The sequence below is a fragment of the Vipera berus genome, assembly GCF_964194415.1.
Source record: "Vipera berus genome assembly, chromosome: 2".
Lineage (NCBI taxonomy): Eukaryota > Metazoa > Chordata > Lepidosauria > Squamata > Viperidae > Vipera > Vipera berus.
The window spans coordinates 160,952,477-160,973,368 of NC_138203.1; the positions used below are offsets into that span (position 1 = coordinate 160,952,477).

General features: G+C 45.2%; 1 protein-coding gene across 1 annotated transcript in view; it reads left to right on the plus strand.

The window, feature by feature from the left end:
• TTYH2 (tweety family member 2) overlaps positions 1–20,892 on the plus strand; it is a gene marked incomplete at its 5' end in the record, with an annotated part of 96,546 nt that overhangs the window by 55,075 nt on the left and 20,579 nt on the right. Inside the window, 5 exons of the mRNA XM_081320035.1 lie at positions 5,184–5,404; positions 8,204–8,299; positions 9,858–9,930; positions 12,361–12,430; positions 13,669–13,724. Coding sequence (XP_081176161.1) covers positions 5,184–5,404; positions 8,204–8,299; positions 9,858–9,930; positions 12,361–12,430; positions 13,669–13,724 — 516 coding nt within the window. The remainder of the gene's footprint in view (positions 1–5,183; positions 5,405–8,203; positions 8,300–9,857; positions 9,931–12,360; positions 12,431–13,668; positions 13,725–20,892) is intronic.

Here is a 20,892-nt window from a genome sequence, read left to right on the forward strand (position 1 = left end):
TGAGACGCTCCGACCCTCTGTACTCCCCCGGAGGACCCGGGAGCGAAGGTGTGCAGCCTCCCATGTTAAGGCTGGTCTACCTGAATGCAAGGTCCGTAGCTAACAAAGCTCACCTCATTCGTGACCTAATGGAGAGCGAGCATGCGGACCTGGCTTGCATCACTGAAACCTGGCTGGGCCCAGAGGGTGGTGTCCCTCTGGTTGACCTCTGCCCGCCAGGTTTCCGGGTGCTGCACCAGCCTCGGGCCCATGGGAGGGGCGGGGGAGTGGCAGTTATCATCAGGGAATCCCTTAGCCCGCGAGAGACCACCGTCCCTCAGATGGTCGGGTGTGAGTCTCTCCTACTGAGATACGGCCCAGGGGCGCAGTTGGGCCTGCTGCTGGCGTACCTACCACCTAATCGTGCAGCGGCGGCCCTGCCCGAGCTACTCGATGTCCTCTCAGGGTTGGTGGTTGAATTCCCAAAACTTATGGTCTTGGGCAACTTTAACCTACCGTCCCTGGGAGGATCGTCCGAACTGGCTCGGGAGTTCATGGCTTCCATGGCGGCCATGGACCTGTCGCAAATAATTTCTGGACCGACTCATGAGAGAGGCCACACCCCGGACTTGGTGTTCTTGTCTGGACGGTGGCGTGATGATATCGGTGGGGGTGCCACAACTGTTACGCCCCTGTCATGGACCGATCACCACCTCCTGCGGCTAGACTTTCCCTTTGCCACCCCCCACCGTGGGTGTACGGTGCCAGTCAGATGGTACCGCCCTAGGCGCCTAATGGACCCTGATAAGTTCCAGGCAGCGCTTAGGGACACACATACACTCCCTGCTCACAGCTCGGCGGATGCCTTAGTGGAAGCCTGGGAAAAGGCAGCCACGGAGGCTCTGGACCGAGTTGTACCCTTGCGGCCTCTGACCCGGCGCAGATCCCAGCGAGCCCCATGGTTCACCGCGGAGCTCCGGGAGATGAAGCGTCGGAGACGGGGCCTAGAGAGCCGTTGGAGATCCAGTCGATCCGAATCCGACCGATTGCGACTAAGAATCCTCACCAGGTCTTATCTCGCTGCGATAAGGGTGGCAAAATCCAACTACTTTTCCACCCTCATCGCGTCCGCAGATAATCGCCCGGCTGCCTTGTTCAGGGTGACTCGCTCCCTATTAAACCAAGAGGTGAGGGAGGAACCCTTGCAAGGTCGAGCCGAGGAATTCGGTCAATATCTGCTGGATAAAATTGCTCGGATTCGAACTGGCCTGGACTCCAACTGGGCTGAGCTGGAAGAACAAGACATGGACAGTCTTGTCGACGTCATCTGGGAGGAATTTGATCCTGTAACTCCTAAGGAAGTGGACAGGATTATGAGAAGGTTGAGCGCCTCCACTTGCTTACTGGACCCGTGCCCTTCCTGGCTAGCCTATGCAGCTCGAGAGGGGACACGAGGCTGGTTCCTAGCGGTCATCTCTGCTTATCTGAGTGAGGGTCACTTCCCCACCGCCTTGAAGGAGGCGGTGGTGAGACCTCTCCTCAAGAAGCCCACCTTGGACCCATCCTCTTTGAATAACTTTCGTCCTGTCTCCAATCTTCGCTTCCTTGCGAAGGTTGTCGAGAGCGTGGTGGCGCACCAACTTCCTCAGATCCTGGATGAAGCGGTTTATCTAGACCCGTACCAATCGGGTTTCAGGCCGGGCTACAGCACGGAGACGGCATTGGTCGCTCTGATGAATGATCTCTGGAGAGCCCGAGACAGGGGCCATTCCTCTGTCCTAGTCTTATTAGACCTCTCGGCGGCTTTCGATACCATCGACCATGGTATCTTGCTACGACGCCTCAGGGGACTGGGAGTGGGAGGCACGGTTCTGCGTTGGTTCTCCTCCTTTCTCCAGGGTCGCTCGCAGTCGGTGCTGGCAGGGGGACAGAGGTCGACCCCGAGGCCTCTCGCTTGCGGAGTCCCTCAGGGGTCGGTCCTCTCGCCTCTCCTGTTCAACATCTACATGAAACCGCTGGGTGAGATCATTCGCAGCTTTGGAGTAGGGTACCATCAGTATGCTGATGACACCCAGCTTTTCATCTCAACTCCAAACAATATCAGTGATGCCCTCGACGTGATGTCCCGCTGCCTGAAAGCGGTCCGGGAATGGATGGGGAGGAACAGGCTTCAACTGAACCCGGACAAGACTGAATGGCTGTACGTACCGGCAAGCCAGGATATTCAGAACGTCCCATCCCTTAACATTGGGGACAAGTTACTACCACCTGTTGATAGGGCCCGCAACCTGGGTGTCCTCCTAGACTCGCAGCTCTCCCTGGAAGATCACATAGGAGCTGTGACCAAGGGGGCCTTCTCTCGGGTCCGACTAGTTCGCCAACTACGGCCTTATCTGGACCTGGATGCCTTACGTACAGTCACCCATGCCCTTGTGACCTCTCGCCTAGACTACTGTAACGCTCTCTACATGGGGCTGCCCTTGAGATCCACTCGGAAGCTTCAACTGGTGCAAAGTGCAGCGGCACGGACACTCCTGGGAGCCTCCCGATACTCCCATATCACACCTCTCCTCCGTGCGCTGCACTGGCTTCCGGTTGCCTTCCGTGTGAAATTCAAGGTGCTAACAATGACATACAAAGCCCTACATGGCATGGGTCCGGACTACCTACGGGAGCACCTTCTGCCAATGTCAGCACCCCACCGTCCTGTGCGCTCCCACAGAGAGGGCCTCCTCAGGGTGCCACCGCTCAAGGAGTGTCGGCTGGTGGCCCCCAGGGGGAGGGCATTCTCAGTGGGTGCGCCAGCCCTCTGGAACAGCTTACCAACCGAAATCCGGATGGCCCCCGACCTCCGCACCTTCCGGCGCGATTTAAAAACCTTCCTGTTCCAGCAATCCGGCCTGGCATGATAGCTTTAATTGGGGGTCCCAGTTTGTTTTACTATTGTTTTATTGTTCAATCTGTATCTCTTCCTTCCTCTGTACACCGCCCCGAGTCCCTCGGGAGAAGGGCGGTCTATAAAAACAAATAAATAAAAATAAATAAATAAATAAAAGAATGGATGAAGGACAAATTATTTGCTTTGGAATGGCCAAGTCAAAATCCAACCTAAGCCCCATAGAAATATAGCAGCAGTACCTGAAATGAGTAAATCATACTCAAAAACCTTCAGATAAGTGTTGCATCTAAGCAATTCACCGCAAAGGAGTGAGGCAATTTTGTTTACATTAATGTGAGAGATAGAACGCCAATTGCAAGAAGTGTTTGGTTGCAGTTAATATAACTAAAAGTGGCACAACCACTTTGATGTAAGGGAGATTGTTATTTTTTTTCATGTTGACCTCTGTAGAACACATGAATTCTGAGAATATTCTCAGAATAATATTCTCAGTTGGAAAAAAATACTTAACAATTCAGTAAATCTGAAAGGGAACAGGTAGGTACCTACTTACAGAATTGTATCTTTATTGACTAATTTCAGCAGCCTCTCAAAGGCAAGAGCTCAAGCATTTTGTCAGCGTCTCTTTTTGTATCTTCCGGCTACAGCTGAGAACACAATGCTAGAGCATTTCAAGTGGCACCATGCCTAGGAAAAGTAGCCCATCACCTGTGGTGTTTGGGATTCATGCTTGCTGCAAGTTCCTCTGGATGTCTTGGCAGAGAACTAAATAGCAATGCTTATAAGCTAAGGAGCTAGAAGCACCAAAAGGTGATGAGATTGGAGAATGTAATGCTCATTCTCACTTCATTGAAATTATACTAAACGAACTCTTTTTTATTTGTATTTTCCTGGGTCTATGCGATACTTAAATATTAGATTTAGAGCCCGCCCATCTCACTCCCAGAGAAAGTCTTTTGCTTTATGTTTTTGTTTCTGAATGCTGATGGTCTACTAATAATGTGAGGAACAGTTTAAATGCCTTTGAAATACAGTATGTCTAGATATCTCCTCCTCCATTATTAATGTCTGTCTGTCTGTCTGTCTGTCTCTCTCTCTCTCTCTCTCTCTCTCTCTCTCTCTCTCTCACACACACACACACACACACACACACACACACTGTATATACAAAAATAATGGTTCCACAAATACTGTGTTTTTCAGTTAAGGGATAGAAACAGGCTGCCTTCTACAATATGGTACATGACTTCTTTACTCAATTGGAGAGTACAGGATTGCAGAAAATTATTCTGTACCTTTACATGGAAAGCAAAGGAGATAAACTGAATTTACTGTTGTGGGCAAATGACCAGCAATTTTCATGTCCATTTGTTGCTGCTTTGCCTCTCCTTTCTTCCTGGGTCTCCTTTCCCAATGAGCCTTTAAAAAAATTGGATGGGAGGATAGCTGAAAGATGAACCCATGAACAGGCCCTGATGACTGGATAGATTTGGTTCATTCCAGCCCTATGGTGCTAATTTAACTTAAATTGCTTTTATATATTTATTAAAAAAATTAATTTTCTAATTTTACAATTAAGTATTTAAAAAGCAACGTTGTGACTGGGTTAATCAGTAGTTTAATAACATACATAAGTCTTTAATATAAATCTCAAGTTACAACATCAGATAGTTCCTCTCTTTTCCCCTTAATATCTACTATCTCATATTAAGCTAATACAGTTCTTATTATTATCAACTAAGTAAAAACATCTTTGTTGCATTTATCAATAATTTTTAGCTTATACATATCTTAATTGTGTTTGCATTCAATCCTTATATACAATCAATATCCTGTTACTGCTTTTTTCCCAAGCTTTAATTTCCCATCAGTATTCAAATTAACATTTGGTATTTATAATTTCCAAGCTTTATGTAACCAAAGTTCCCCTTATCTCAACTTTTTCCTTTTTCCCTTTTCATAACAAAATCTAACTTGACTTCCTTTTGAGAAGGATAGTTTCATTATCTACTACTGTGAGAGCAGCCTTTTCACTGGGGATTTATGGGAATTGATATCTAATGCATTTGGAAGGCGTCAGCCTGAGGAAAGCTGTTCCAGATTATAATATGTATACCTGAAGTAAGTTAGTCACCATCCCCTTTGTGTTGTCTTTATCCTTCGGGTGGTAATTCCATAAAACGACTTGGCCTATCCAGATCAATGTATAAGTCAAGGTCATTGTGAACATTCATTCTGCTGTACAAGCGATTTGAAGCTATCTGCAAGCTGCTTCTCATAGGTCTACTTATTTGTCTTTTGGCAGGTCTCAGGCACTACTACACAGATGAAAATAGTTCTGGAGCAGCATGTGGCCCGTCTGAATGAGATCTTTGCAACCCACAGTGAATATGTACAGACCCTAAAATTCATGCAGCAGATGGCAGACAATATTGTGTTGCAACTGTCAGGGCTCCCTATCTGGAGTGATGTCACTGTAGACTTGTCCATGATTGCCAATGAAGTCAGCTATGTAGAATATTATAGGTAAGTCAGCATGGTCATTGTAGCAAGAACACATACAATGCCAGCAAGGAGCTATTGAAGAGTTGGTGTGTTTCAGCCTTCTCCAAGCTAGATGTCCTCCTCCTCGTGTTCCCAACTCAGGATGACTCTTGGCTGAGAAATGCAGAAATGGAGTCAATATATTTAAGTGGCTGGGGAAAGACAGAGGTCTCCCATTTAACCTAATCTAGAATGTCTTGAAAGTTCAAAGGGATTTTTCCTTCAGGCCTCTGAAGCCACTAGAAAGAACAATGGCTCCATAGTTTAATTGCTGGCTTTTCCTGGGAAAAAAGTTTCTGCTCTGATATCCTAGAGCAGGGGTAGGCAACCTTGGCTCATTTATGACTTGTGGACTTCGGGACCCAGAATTCCTGAACCAACCATGATGACTCAGGAATTCTGGGAGTTGAAGTCCACGAGTCATAAAAGAGCCAAGGTTGCCTATCCCCGTCCTAGAGAATTAATGCCAATCAGCAGAGATGTTACCCTGTCTGTACCAATGTCTCACTCCTTAAAATAGCAGCTTGTGGATTTCATTGCATCATTTCAGAGGTAGGAATTCTTTCATTCATTTCCTTTTCCCTCGCTTTCCTTTTACACCTTTCTGACTTACAGCAAGATCCAGGAGGGCAGTGATTGGACAGGTAGGAGGAGGAGCATCACCACGGGCAACTGACTGTATTTTGCTTAATTCTTTCTTTCCAGCATGAGACCGCTTTCTTTAAAAAACAAATCAAATTATGTATATGAGAAAGTGATTAAAATGCTAACATTTCCACAACATCACTGCATCCTAGTGGTGAAGATTCTGTATGGTGCTTATGATTGCAACTCAGGAGAGGTCCTGCTTCATGAAGAAAAATTGTATAGGCACAAACTTTAGGATATCTCCATTCCAAACAAACATCATGGTTTTGCTAAATATTTGTTATAAATAGAAGCAGAATTCGGACTGAATTAATGTCCATAGTTGAGGTTTAGGATATAGGTGGGGGCAGGGTAAAGCTAGTCTAAGGTATTATAACACTCTGGAAACAAACTTTGTTCTGCAGCAAACAAATATGCGCTCGATTTATTTCATGGACTGTTTCTCAAATTCATCCCATTCGCACTTCTAATTTCTATACGAAACCAATTTATTTTAAATAGATATACATGCTTATTTAAACTGTTCAGAGGGCAAAATGAAGCCAGAACTGCCCTGAATGCTGAAAAGTGATATTTTTTTCCCCTCACCCTATTTTTTCTGCATTCTCTTGGGGTAGTGAAGTTGCACCAAAAGCTGCAGCTTGCCTGTGACTAACTCTTGGCCACCCGTGGAAGAATTTTAATTGGATTCCAGTTTAGTTCAGGCACTAATTAAAACAGAAGAACAAATACAGATCTTGCCCTTCCTCTTGGTCTGTAATATTAATGAAGCAGAAAGCCACTGGCTGTGAATTAATCCGTAACAGAATAGTGCCTGCAATGGTTGGAACAAACCCTCCTTTGGCAAACATGCAGAAAGAGAACTCTGGTTCATGTGCTCCAGGAATGAACTACATGGATTATATGTCAGTTGCATGCATGTGCAAGCACAAAACACATAGAGCATTGTGCAAACTGCATTATATCACAGGTGGGAGAGTCCGTGCTGACCAGGAGGCACTTTAACATTAGCAAGCCAGGTAGAATTATATCCAGAAATATCTGTTGCATTTTCTTAGCCAATGTGAATAGTTTAATTTACATGAATTACCCATTCCTGAAATGTCATGCACTTCCAACACAGCTATAACTCAAATATTTTAAAAACGGATTCTCAAGATCACCTTTTTCTGTAACACACCAGCTCTAGAAAATAATGGAGTACTAGTTTAAAACAGTGTGTTCTATTTATGTCTTGTAAAAGCCATGTTTTCACAGAAACATCCTGGACTAGATCCTCAGGTTGTTTGGGTAGAGCCTCTCTTACGTCATTTGTCCCATTCTAGGTGAGACTGCAGGTAAACTGCATTAGGCCAGCTCTTGGAATACCACGAGAACATCTGAAAGTATTCTTTTTGAGAAATAAATCCTTATAAGATAAATGCATAAGCCCCCGTGTCTTCTTTGCCCATCTGTTTATTCCTTGCTTAGCTCATTTATCCCGTACTCCACAATTAGTTTAGTAGCTTTATGGTTTCTCCTGCCCAATATTTGTCAGTTGTGATTTTGAAAGGAAACCCAAAGGTGCTTTTTTCCCCCCTCAAAAGGCAACTGGACTTTCTTTGGTTTCCCTTGGGACATTCCGTTTCTCATCCAAGAAGCTTCTTCAGAAAAACAAAGAAAGTCCAGTTGCCTTTTGAAAAAATAGCATCTTTGGGACAACCAGGACCTGGACGACTGAGATTCTCCATAGACATTTTGAAAGGAAAGTAACTCTCTGCCTGCTAGCTTCAATGTAAGTATATAGCTTATTTCCAGGAAAATGTGATCGCACTGCAGTCTTAGCTTCTCCAATCTGTTTGATTCTTCTAGCCGTAAATGTCTCCATTCGCATTTGAACGTCCCTTGGATAATGTCTCCCTTTCACTTTCAGCAGTCTATCAAGTCAAGTCTCTAGAGCAGCAGCTGCCCTTCTCAAACTTGGATGATTTGTAGAAATGCCATCTTGTTGTTGTTCCATGGTTCTGCAGAGGTGTTGTCCCCAAAGCCTAAAAACAGTATCCTGCTTAAAAGTTGCCATCCCTCCTCCTGCCAAGTTTCTCCAGGGATCTATGAGTTACCCAAGCATTCTCTTTCTTTCTCTTTTTTCTCCAGATGGCTCTCTTACCTCTTGCTGTTCATTCTGGACTTGGTGATTTGTCTTATTGCTTGCCTGGGGCTGACTAAGCACTCCAGATGTCTGCTTATTACGTGAGTATGCAAGGTCTTTCCACAAGAGAGGCAGGAAGAAAAGGTATCTTTCACAGCCAAGCGCAAGTTGCTCAAGGCTTTAATGCCGTCCAGTAAGAGAGAGTCCTCTCTGAAGAAAAACCATCTGGCAAAGTTCTCCCTTGTGGGATTTAGGGAGGGTTCTTAGAATTGGTATGCTCATGGTGGAAGAGATTGAAGACTTCCATTCCTCCTACATTGCATTCCGTTGTACCTATCACAACCCTAACCCTAACTACACTTTATGGATGAAAATAGGTAAAGGTTCCCCCACACATGCGTGCTAGTCGTTTTCCGACTCTAGGGGCCGGTGCTCATCTCCGTTTCAAAGCCGAAGAGCCAGCGCTTATCCGAGGATGTCTCCGTGGTCATGTGGCCGGCATGACTAGACGCCAAAGGCGCACAGAACGCTGTTACCTTCCCACTGTAGTGGTCCCTATTTTTCTACTTGCATTTTTACATGCTTTCGAACTGCTAGGTTGGCAGAAGCTGGGACGAGTAACAGGTGCTCACTCTGCTACGCGGCACTCGGGATTCAACCCGCCAAACTGCCGACCTTCTGATCGACAAGCTCAGCGTCCTAACCCACTGAGCCAACCAGCAATTTTGCATCAGAATTTTCCATCAGAATGCACTATAGTTGTGATATAGGAAATGTTAGACTAGCTTTCTCTTTTCCTCCTATGGATGTTCCTTTGCATTAGAGTGACTGCACTAGAACAAGCAGATACAATAAAATAAAAGGACAGAATGATAGTTTTCAATAGGGATTGATAGTCTTGCCATAAACCGCTGCTTTCTTTTATGGCACAGCTGCTCTGGCGTATAGGCAGCCCAAGCTGGCAAAAACTAATACTGTATGTCTTCTTTGTGTTTGAAAAAAAATTCTTCTGTTACCTCTCATTCCCTCCATGTGCACTTTGCTGGTTCCAGTCAGGCTGGAGAAGCACACAAATTTAATATGAATGAAGTTACCAGAATTGTAAGTTAGAGGAAACTGGTTTCTTGGATCTCTTCTAGCATTGATTTTAAGCATATCTTTTCCACTGCAGCACCCTCCCCGCCCCGTGTGTGTGTGTGTGTGTGTGTGTGTGTGTGTGTGTGTGTGAGAGAGAGAGAGAGAGAGAGAGAGAGAGAGAGAGAGAGAGAGAGAGAGAGAGAGAGAGAGAGAGATTTTAGTAAGACTGGAAGCTGTAATCTGGATCAAAATATCCAGGACAATCATACTTTTTATCAGTTTGTGCAGACAGATTAATTGGAACTGGATTCCAGGTGACTAAATTTAGTTCCCACCTGCACCGTTTGATTTATAGGCAATATTCCCCCTCACACACACCCTTGTAAATCTGGCTGTGTTCTGCACCTCTGTAATAGGCATAATCAAGACTTGCCCTAGACGATGTTATAGGTGCAAGAACAATAACAATGTAAGCCTCTATCCTGTTACAGCACTCAGACTGAGGGTGCACAGGTGACACTGATGCTGTTACCTTTCTGAATCCCCCTTTTGACTCTTGGTTGTTTATTTTTTGCCACACAGGATGCTGTGCTGTGGACTTTTCACACTCTGTCTCAGCTGGGCTTCCTTTGCAGCAGATGTTTCAGCAGCAGTGGTAAGCCCAACATTTGAACTCAGTTCTTCAGTGTTGAGCTGCGGTTGTTTTAAGGGCTTGGTGCACTAGGGTTAACTGTGATGCCCTGGGTCCCAGACTCATTGACCACCGGAGATGCCCAGCTCTTCTTTCCAATTTTCTGACAGCTAAAGGCCTGTTCGCTTGGGGGGGGGGTGTTCCGCTCTTCCTTGCCTTGCTTCCTGCAGTGTTTCCTGTCTTTGTGTTTCCAGAATCCTACCTTCTCATAACACAATACACACTTAGCAGGAGGAATTTTGAACAACAAGGAGACTGGTTATTTAAAATGAGCAGAAGTTATCTTGAAGGTGTTTTGCTTGTTAGCCTGACTACTTTGCATCAGGCAGAGGAAAATTAATTTGCCATGTACCTTCAGCACAGCCAATCTCATAAAATGCTCTACTTGTAAGGGAGTGACATTTCTGCCAAGGTTTCAAGGGGAGCCAGAAAGAGATTAAATAATTTGCTTTCTATTTACAAACTTTGGTTAGTCTAATTTTTTGACAGATCGGACTATCAGAAAGTAAATTCCATCTAAGTATGAGATATTTAACAGTTATTTAACAGCACGGAGACGGCATTGGTCGCTCTGGTGAATGATCTCTGGAGGGCTCGGGACAGGGGACATTCCTCTGTCCTAGTCCTATTAGACCTCTCAGCGGCGTTCGATACCATCAACCATGGTATCCTGCTGCGGCGTCTCAGGGGATTGGGAGTGGGAGGCACGGTTTTGCAGTGGTTCTCCTCCTATCTCCAGGGACGTTCACAGTCGTTGTTGGCAGGGGGGCAGAGGTCGACCTCGAGATCTCTCGTTTGTGGAGTTCCTCAGGGGTCGGTCCTCTCACCTCTCCTGTTCAACATCTATATGAAACCGCTGGGTGAGATCATTCGTGGTTTTGGAGTTGGGTATCATCAGTACGCCGATGATACCCAGCTTTTTATTTCAACCCCAAACCACCCCAGTGATGCCCTCGCTGTGATGTCCCGTTGCCTGGAGGCGGTTCGGGTCTGGATGGGGAGGAACGGACTTCAACTCAACCCCGACAAGACTGAGTGGCTGTGCATACCGGCATCCCGGAATATTCAGAACATTCCATCTCTTTCCATGGGGGGTGAACTATTACCCCCCGTAGATAGGGCTCGCAACTTGGGAGTCCTTCTAGATTCACGGCTCACTCTGGAAGACCATATAGTAGCTGTGACTAGGGGGGCCTTCGCCCAGGTTCGCCTGGTGCGCCAGTTGCGGCCCTATCTAGACCGGGATGCTTTATGTACGGTCACTCACGTGCTCGTGACCTCTCGTCTGGACTACTGCGACGCTCTCTACATGGGGCTGCCCTTGAGGACCACTCGGAGGCTCCAACTGGTACAGAATGCAGCCGCGAGAGTTGTGTTGGAAGTCTCCCGATACTCCCATGTTACACCTCTGCTCTGTGAGCTGCATTGGTTACCAGTTGTCTTCCGGGTGAGATTCAAGTTATTGGTAATGGTGTTTAAGGCCCTACATGGCATGGGTCCGGAGTACCTTAGGGAGCACCTGCTGCCGGCATCAACTCCCCTCCGCCCTGTGTGTTCCCACAGAGAGGGTCTTCTCAGGGTGCCACCGATCAGAGAATGTCGATTGGTGGCCCCCAGGGGGAGGTCCTTCTCTGTGGGCGCCCCGGAGCTATGGAATCGGTTGCCGGTTGAGCTCCGGATGGCGCCCGACCTTCGCTCCTTCCGTCGCGATCTGAAGACACTCTTATTTGAACAAGCCGGCCTGGCCTGAAGGGGGATGGGTTGGGTTTTTATGGTCATTTTTAATATCTGTATTTACTGTTTTTAGTTGGGCATATGTTTAATTTTCTTTTAACTTTTGTATTTTTGTATTTTTTTTATATATCTGCCCTGTTCACCGCCCTGAGTCCTTCGGGAGAAGGGCAGTATATAAATAAAATTATTATTATTATTATTATTATTATTATTATTATTATTATTATTATTATTATTATTATTATTATTATTATTATTATTATTATTATTGCCTCCTTTATTGCTCTGGTTTCCTTGTTATCTGAGAAGTCTACTTTTATGAACAGCTCTTCTTGATTTTTTTTTGTGCATTGTTTTCACACTGATATAATTGGTGTACATATTCAAAGTGGAAAAATAAAATTTAAAACAAATGTATATTCATAGTAAGCCTTAATATCTTAAATTTATATGCACTTTCTGCCTGTGTATATCAATTCACTTGCCAATGATAGAATATGTAGAAACGATTTCCTAAGCCTCCAGCATTAACCTCCTTAAGTATAACTTCTAGTAATGATAACAACTTCCTTTTAAAAACATTAATTTTATCTTATTTTTAAAAAATCTGTAATAAAATGTACACAAAATAATAAATAAATAAATTTTTGCTTCTTATAGGGTACCAGTGACTTTTGCGTGTCCCCAGATAAATTCATTGTGAATATGACAAAAAGTGACCTCAGTGCAGGTAAAAATATTGCTTTTGCCATCATTTGAGGAGGACAAACCCTTAAGTGAAAATTGAATGAAGAGAAATAAGACTGATGTAAGCTTCAGACCCAGCTCTGCGTAGTTAAAGATCAGTATATAAAATCTAGAGCTTTAGCACACTTATATAGAGGGATAATGTGAATATTTATGTTGAAAGTGCTCAGAATCCTGATTATGCTTTTCCAAACCACTTTGTGATAGTATATGGAAGGGTTAAAAAAAATAAGGAGCGAAAGATCATAGAATCAAAAAGTTAGAAGGGACCTTGGAGGTCTTCTGGTCTAACCTTAGTCTATTAACTGGCATCTTATGAGAATACTGACCAATCAGAGTTAATTTACCCCACAAGGGTCCTATAGCTGTTTGAGGTAAAAACTACCCCACTCTGCTTCTGCATTAAATTATCTTTCCCAAACCAGTTTAACATATCCAGTGAACAGAGGCAATAAGAGAATACTCCTGGCTATCGAACCTGTGCCAAAATCTCCCCTTTGTTAATGTTTGCCAAAATTCTGAGATTTTTCTCGTAAGCTAGGGACTCAGATTTCATTTTATTTCCTTTTATTGTGGTAGAACCATAGCTTAGGAGTTGTTCGAACTTGTTTTGAAGGATCAGCAGGAGAGGAAAGGTTAAGTAAGTTTAGTAGGGATAAAAGATTATGTGACGTGACCATTTGCTAATTATCCTTGGTATTTGCTGTGTCTCTTAACGTACTAAAGCAGAACTTCAGATTAGGAGGGGACATTGATTTGGAAGAATCAGCACGTGAGTAAGAACTAAATAAGGATAGAGAATTGGTGAACCAATCATTAGTTATCCTCGGCTGTTGCATTTATACTAATAGGCAGCATTTATGAGACACGTTATAAGATATAGCTTGATCACTAATAAAAGCAGAAGTCTCTGCAAATTAATACATTCATGGCAGGCTATGTTTTATGCAGCACATGAAAATAGATATATGCGTGAATGTTGCCACTCATTCTGCTCATGTCAAAAGTCTGGCAAAACCTTTAGATGCAAAGTTTTTCTGCAGCATTATTTCTATCAGCATATATTACACAATGCCAGTCTTGTAAGCTGAGACGATCCACATAGTGCTGTGCTATTTGGCACTACGTGCTGAGCAGTGCTATCCTGGTGTGGTTTAGAAGCTGCTAAATGTGTCTTACTTTAACCAATGACTCTCTTCCCCTTGCACTTTGCTTTTGTAGAAATCGTACAATACTATTTGTATTGTAGACAAAGTCTGGCCAACCCCTTTCAACAGGTAAGAACTTGCTTGCATTTGTACATTGTTGGCAAAGGATCACACAATAGCCATGAAAAGAGAAAGCTGGCTTTTTATTGCTTTCAGTGACAGAAATAGCAATAGTATTTAGGCTTATATACCATAGTATTTTATAGTACTCTCTGGGCTGTTTACAATCTAGAAGCATTATTTGCTTATTGCCCCCAACAATCTGACTCTTAGATGTTGAAAGGGGATAGTATTTAATTTGTTTACAGGAAGTCCTTGACTTATAACTATTCATTGAGTGACTGTTTGAAGTTACAACGGCATTGAAAAAAGTGACTTATGACAGTTTTTCACACTTAACGACCATTGCAGCATCCTGTGGTCAAATGATCAAAATTCAGACTCTGGGTAACTGGCATGTATTTATTGATGGTTGCAGGCTCCCAGGGTCATGTGATCACCTTTTACAACCTTTTTTTTTTTTAAAAAAAAACAAGTTTTATTAATTTTCTAATTTTACATCCAAATATTTATGAAGCAATGTGGTGGTTGGGTAATCAAAGGTTAACAATAGCAAATAACAAAATCTTTTGTAATCAGCTCAGGTTACATCAACAAGAGTTCCCTCTCCAGTTCCCTTAATTACGATAACATAATCAAATTAATACATTTCTAATTATGACACAATCAATTAGAACAATTTTTAATATATTTTCACTTATACATATCCGTGTCCTGTTTTTAAATTTTACCTAATTGCAATACAGTGTTCCAAAATAACCTGTAGTATCTCGAAAACTTAATTTTCGGGTAACCCACATTTCCCCTATTTAATTATATAACAATTATTGCTTTGAAGGAGCAGGCAGGACAGCGAAGTTAAGCAAAACTTAACTTTATTAGGAACCAGGCAAACAACAGAAGAACATCGCTCTATTTATACTTGCAGCTGTCAGATGTCTGACCAATTGGGGCTGTGCCGGCTTCCCGCTTCGTTTGCTTCCGCCAATCGGTGTCGGGCTGGTTTGACAGCTCAGAGCTGTCATCTGGTGGCGCGTGCGCTGTAGCTGGCGACTTTGACAGCCGAGAGCTGTCAGTCGGTTAGCGCCTGCGTAGTTCTCTCCGGCAGCTTTTGACAGCTGTCAAAAGCTGCCGCGGTTTTACCTCAGCCCCGTTGGTTTATATTAAAGTGGTTAACGTTAGTTTACATTAACATGTGAATACATAACACCCCTTACCCCTCCCTCTGATTGAGTTGAAGTTTCCCCTGACTGTTTCTTTTCGGGTTTCCCCATTCGAAGTCTTTTAAGTAGGCGGGGGGTCTTTTTGTTCTTTCGGAGCGTCGGGGGGGTGTCTCCTCTGGTCGTTCCTTGCCCCTAGGTGTATTGCTTCTGTTAGAGTCTGGCTCGGGGGGCAGAGGGTTTGAGTCCATCGTTTCTGGGTCCCTTTCGTTGGGATCGTGTTGTGGGAAAAAGTCATTCTGTGCGGGGTTTTGCTGTGGTGACATTTGTTCGGGGAGGTTTTGGTGTGACAGTGTTTGCGGGGGGGGGTTCTGATAGCATTTCGTAGTTCCCCCTTTCCCCCATATTTTGTGGGCTGCGTTGCCGTAACTGGTCGATGTGTCTACGGAGGTGGGTGTTGTTTCCGGTATAGACGATGTATGACAGGGGACCTGTCTGTTCTATGATGACCCCCTGTGTCCACTTATTCCCACTTCCGTAGTTTCTAGCCCAGACGGCTTGCCCGGTACTGAGAGTCCTGTGTCGGAGGGGAAGTTCTGGGTCTGCTGGGGTTCTGTCTGGATGTAAGCGATCCAATCTGTTCGTGAGTCGTTTGCCCCAGCGGAGTTCTGCCGGGGACTTCCCGGTGGTTGTGCAGGGGGTGGTGTGTTGAGCTAATAAAAATTGAGCAAGTCTGCAGTGCCAATTGCCGGTGATGATTTTCCGCAGTGCCTCTTTGGTTGATTTCACCATCACCTCAGCCAAGCCGTTTGTCGAGGGGTGAAACGGAGCCGTGGTGGTGTGCCTAATAGAGTTCACCGTTGTGAAACTCTGGAATTCGTAGGAAGTAAATTGGGGGCCGTTATCGGAGACTAACACATCCGGAAGCCCATGTGTGGCAAACAACCCCCTTAATACTTGTATTGTGGCTGCAGAGGTCGTGCTTGTGACTGGGGTCACCTCTAGCCACTTGGAATAACTATCTACCACTATCAGGAACATTTGTCCTTGGAAGGGACCCGCGAAGTCTAAATGGACGCGGGACCAGGGTGTTTTTGTTGTTTCCCATCTGTGTACAGGAGCTTGGGGTTGGGCTGCTCTGACAAGTTGGCAGGGGTAATACCCAGCCACATGTGTTTCTATTTCTTTGTCGAGGCCAGGCCACCAGACGTAGCTTCTGGCTAAAGCTTTCATTTTGACAGTTCCCGGGTGACCCTCGTGGAGGCTTTCCAGGACTTTCATTCTGTGTTTTTCAGGTATTATTACCCTGCTGCCCCATAATATGCATCCCTGGTGGGAGGATAATTCTTTTTGTTTTAGAAAGTAGGGTTGGAATTCTGGCTCTGGGGGTGTGGTTCGCCACCCTGAAGTGACGTAGCCTAAGACTCTGCCCAGGACTTTGTCCGCAGCTGTGGCTGCAGAAATGTCCCGGACTGATAATGGGCATTCTGGCAGTTCGGATATAGCTAGTATTTTTCCAGCTGGCGCGGGGTCTGGGTCTATCTCTGGTAGGGGCAGCCTGCTAAGCCCATCTGCGTGACCCATGCTTTTCCCTGGTTTGTGTTCTAATGTGAAAGAATAGGCTGACAAGAAGGTGGACCATCTGAGGATGCGGGGAGATAAAATTTGGGGCGTTTGTTTATTAACTGTAAAAATCCCTAACAGGGGCTTGTGATCTGTAAAGATGGTAAATTGGCGACCATAGAGGTAGTCGTGAAACTTTTTCACGCTGGCCACTATGGCTAAAGCCTCTTTATCGATTTGAGCGTAATTGCGCTCAGGTTTGACAGCGTTCTGGAATAGAACGCTATAGGAGTTTGGGTTCCTTCCCTCGTTAAGTGACTTAGGACCGCTCCTATGCCGTAGGGAGAGGCGTCGCATGCCAAACACAGGGGTAGCTGTTCGTTGAACAGTGCTACCGTGGCGTTGCTGGTCAGTAAGTTTTTTAGAAGCCTGAAACTTTCATCGTGCTGTGGGGACCAAGACCAGGGGTTGCCCTTATCTAAAAGCCTATGGAGGGGTTCTGCAATTGAGGCTTTATGTGGCAGGAAGGTGTGGTAGAAATTAACTAACCCCAAAAAGGCTTGCAGTTCCTGTTTATTCTTTGGAATTGGGGCTGTTTTAATGGCTTTTATCTTAGACTCAGTGGGGTGAATCCCTTTTGCATCAATTTTGAACCCTAGGAATTCCGCTGAGGGTACCCCTATGGAGCATTTGTCTCGCCTTAATTTGAGCCCTGCTGTTCTGAACCTAAGGAGCACCTTTGCCAGCTTGGTTGCTAAGTCCCTTTCTGATTCCCCTGCAATTAGAATGTCGTCAAAATATGGGCAGACCCCAGGGATTCCCTTTAGTGTTTTCTCCATGATTTCTTGAAAGATCCCTGGGGCTGCAGAGATGCCGAATTGAAGGCGGTTAATTTTGAAGGCTCCCTTGTGCGTGACAATTGTCTGTGCTAGGGCAGTGTCAGGGGTGACAGGCAGCTGTAAGTACGCCTGCGCCACGTCTAATTTAGCGAAAATGGCGCCTGACTTAATGGCCGCGAGGATGTCTTTAACAGCCGGGACAGGGTAAGCATGGGCATTTAATGCGCGGTTCAGTGTGGCTTTATAATCAGCGCAGAGTCTGATTTGGCCATTGGGCTTGATTGGGGTTACTATAGGTGTTTCCCATTCGGCCCCTTCGACTGGTTCTAAAACTCCCAATTTAACTAGCCTGTCTAGTTCATTTTCTATTTTTTCTCTTAAAGCAAAGGGAACCCTCCTAGCCTTAATTCTTATGGGCATCACGTTAGGGTTCAGTTTTAGTGACACCGGGGGTCCAGTATATTTCCCAAGCGAGCCGTCAAAAACGTCCGCAAATTGGTGGCAGACGGTGTCTAAGTTTGACAGCTGAGTGGCATTGACGCCTGTTAGTGCTATTCCTAATGCCTCGAACCAGTCCAGCCCCAGCAGGCTGGTCCTGTTTTCCTGGGTGACTAGTATAGTAAGGGGTCTCTTAAATTCCCTAAACTCCGTTGGGACTGAGGATTTTCCCTTGAGCTTAATGGGCGTTTTTTGAAAATCCGCTAGGCGGAGTTTAGTGGGACATAAGGCAGGTTGTTGCCAGCTGCGGCTACAAATGTTTTTGTAAGTTTGCCAAGAGATGAGGGAGACGGAGGACCCTGAGTCAACTTCCATCTCGCAAGGAACTCCGTGGATTAGGACGTCCACCTTAACTTTGGGCTTAAGGATGCTGTGGACCGTATTTTCCCTTGCTTTTCCCTTAACATTTTGTACTAGGGGTTTAAATTTTTGTTTTTCCCTGGATGTGGGTCGGTTCGTACCTGCAGACGTCACCTCCAATTCATGTAGGTTTTCTCGGCTCCGACTACGGCACACGGCTTTGAGGTGACCTGTTTTTCCGCATCCGTGGCATTTGGCACTGCGGAACCGGCACGATGCCCTCGGGTGGCTTCCACCGCAGCTGGCACATTTGGCTCTGCTAGGCTGGTAGCTAGCGCTCTTGTGGTTGTTGGAAGGGCCCCCTCGGTTTTTGCGCTGGGACTTGAGTCTCTTGAATCGCCGCTGAACGGCATCGATGTCCGTGGAGATGTCGTCGTCCTCTGGCCCGCTGAAGGTGCCGTCCTCCTGGTGCACGGACCCACTGGGTCCGCTATCAGGGGGTCGGGGGTTGTCGCCGTGGCTATCTTCATAGGCAATGACTTCCATGGCAACTTCTGCCAGCGTTAGAGCGGGTTTGGCAATCAGTTTCCTTCACAGGCGCTCGTCTTTAAGCCCGATGACGATTTAGTCACGGATCCGGTCCTCCAGGTCGGGGAACCGACACCGCCGTGCAGCGTGTCTGACTCGGGTTATGAAGTCATTAGCGGGTTCGTCAGGAAGTTGTACGCGTCGGGCAAAATTCACTCTTCAGAACAGCTCTGACTTCGTTGGCATGAAGTGTTTGCTCAGTCCCTCGGTGAGTTCTGCATAGGATATCGTTGCGATGGGTTCCGGACTGAATAGTCCCACAGCGGCATCGTAAACGGCCGGCCCGCTGAGCCAGAGGAGTGCAGCTGCTTTGGCCCAATTGTCGGTTATCTTCTTAACCACCAGGTACCCTTCTACCTGGCCTAGGTGTGATTCCCAGCATTCTGGGTGGCGGGTGTTGAATTCACGAATATGGCCGTGGTTCGTCATGCTGTCCGGTCATAGGTGCTGCTTGCGTTATTGTGGAAGCTATGCTTCCAATTAGTGACTTCAGCGAGTGACTAGCTCGGGCTAAGGGAAAAAATCTCTTCTCCCCTTAGGCGGTGACTTCAGCTACGCAAGCAGGCATCCCATCCTCGTCGCCAGTGCTTTGAAGGAGCAGGCAGGACAGCGAAGTTAAGCAAAACTTAACTTTATTAGGAACCAGGCAAACAACAGAAGAACATCGCTCTATTTATACTTGCAGCTGTCAGATGTCTGACCAATCGGGGCTGTGCCGGCTTCCCGCTTCGTTTGCTTCCGCCAATCGGTGTCAGGCTGGTTTGACAGCTCAGAGCTGTCATCTGGTGGCGCGTGCGCTGTAGCCGGCGACTTTGACAGCCGAGAGCTGTCAGTCGGTTAGCGCCTGCGTAGTTCTCTCCGGCAGCTTTTGACAGCTGTCAAAAGCTGCCACGGTTTTACCTCAGCCCCGTTGGTTTATATTAAAGTGGTTAATGTTAGTTTACATTAACATGTGAATACATAACAATTATCATGTCTAAAATACAAACATTGTTCATTTCAGTGCATTCTTATTTTATACAAACATATTCTGTTTATCATATTAATAGTTCATCAATTATTGAAAAAATATCTTTTTTTTTGTATCATTCCAAATTCTAACTATAAAATCAGTTTTTATCTTTTGAAGATTTCCCTTGGTCCATTTAAAGAAAATTTTAAGCTCTGTCATTAAAAATCTCAGCAAGTAGGGAAAAAACCCATTTTTTAAAATCTAACTCTAGCCTTGTTTTTGTGCCAAACAGGCTTCCATATCAGTGCCTTTAAATTCTCAAGTGTGTCTCCCTTTCTTCCTACACATATTGTTTGAGTCCAGGGAGACCATCTAATTGTCAATTTTTCAAAAGAAATATCCCCTTTATAATCATTAAATTGTTGCTTTAATAAGTCAATTCTCGATGTTTGGTGTAGTATAGTTGTCATTAGTTGAATCTGATCTTTTTCTTCTTCCAGTTCCATCTGGCTCAGGTAAGAGGTCATGTCCGGTGTTATAGTTATTATTTGGTTGGCTAAATTCTCAATGTACTGTATTTGAAGGCCTTTGGCATCCTCTATCTTAGTATTACTTTCTTCAGCTTCTGTTGTTTTTTGAATTGTAGATTTTGTAGTTAGAATCAAGATTTGGGCATCAAGGTCCTCAGTAGATTGTATTTATTGTTCTTTAGCGTCCCCTATTTTAATATTAATTTCCTCCTCTTCATTTGGTTTTTGAATTGTGAATTCATCAGTTGAAGTCCCGTTTTGGTTTGGTAGATTTAAGCTGTCAGATTTATTTAGCAGTCTGGCTTTCATTTGCTCAGCCAAGATTGTTTCAAGTATAAGTTTATAGTCAAATGGTGGGTAATATCCTTCCATTTCTTTGGTGTTTGCAGATAAGTCTTTCATGGAAGCTGTTTTTGATAAAAGCCAATAAATGTTCACCTCCACTATTCCTTAAAGTTGTTTTTCAGTGTCAGGTGTTGCCAATTCTTATCTTTAAAGATAATGTCTTCTTCTTCGGGCCAGAAAAGTTCCTCCGGATGAAACGGAGGGCTACTGCCCTTCCATGATCACAGGGAGGGCCTCCTCACGGTGGTCACCCCTCCAGGGCGACTTTCGACCCTTTTCAGGGTCCTCCAAGGAAGAAAGATCAGACAGCGGGGAGAGAGTTCTTCTTGGACATCCGTTGGCACCACAGGTGCAAACCGGAAGCCCCACCTTTTACAACCTTTTGACAAGCAAAGTCAATGG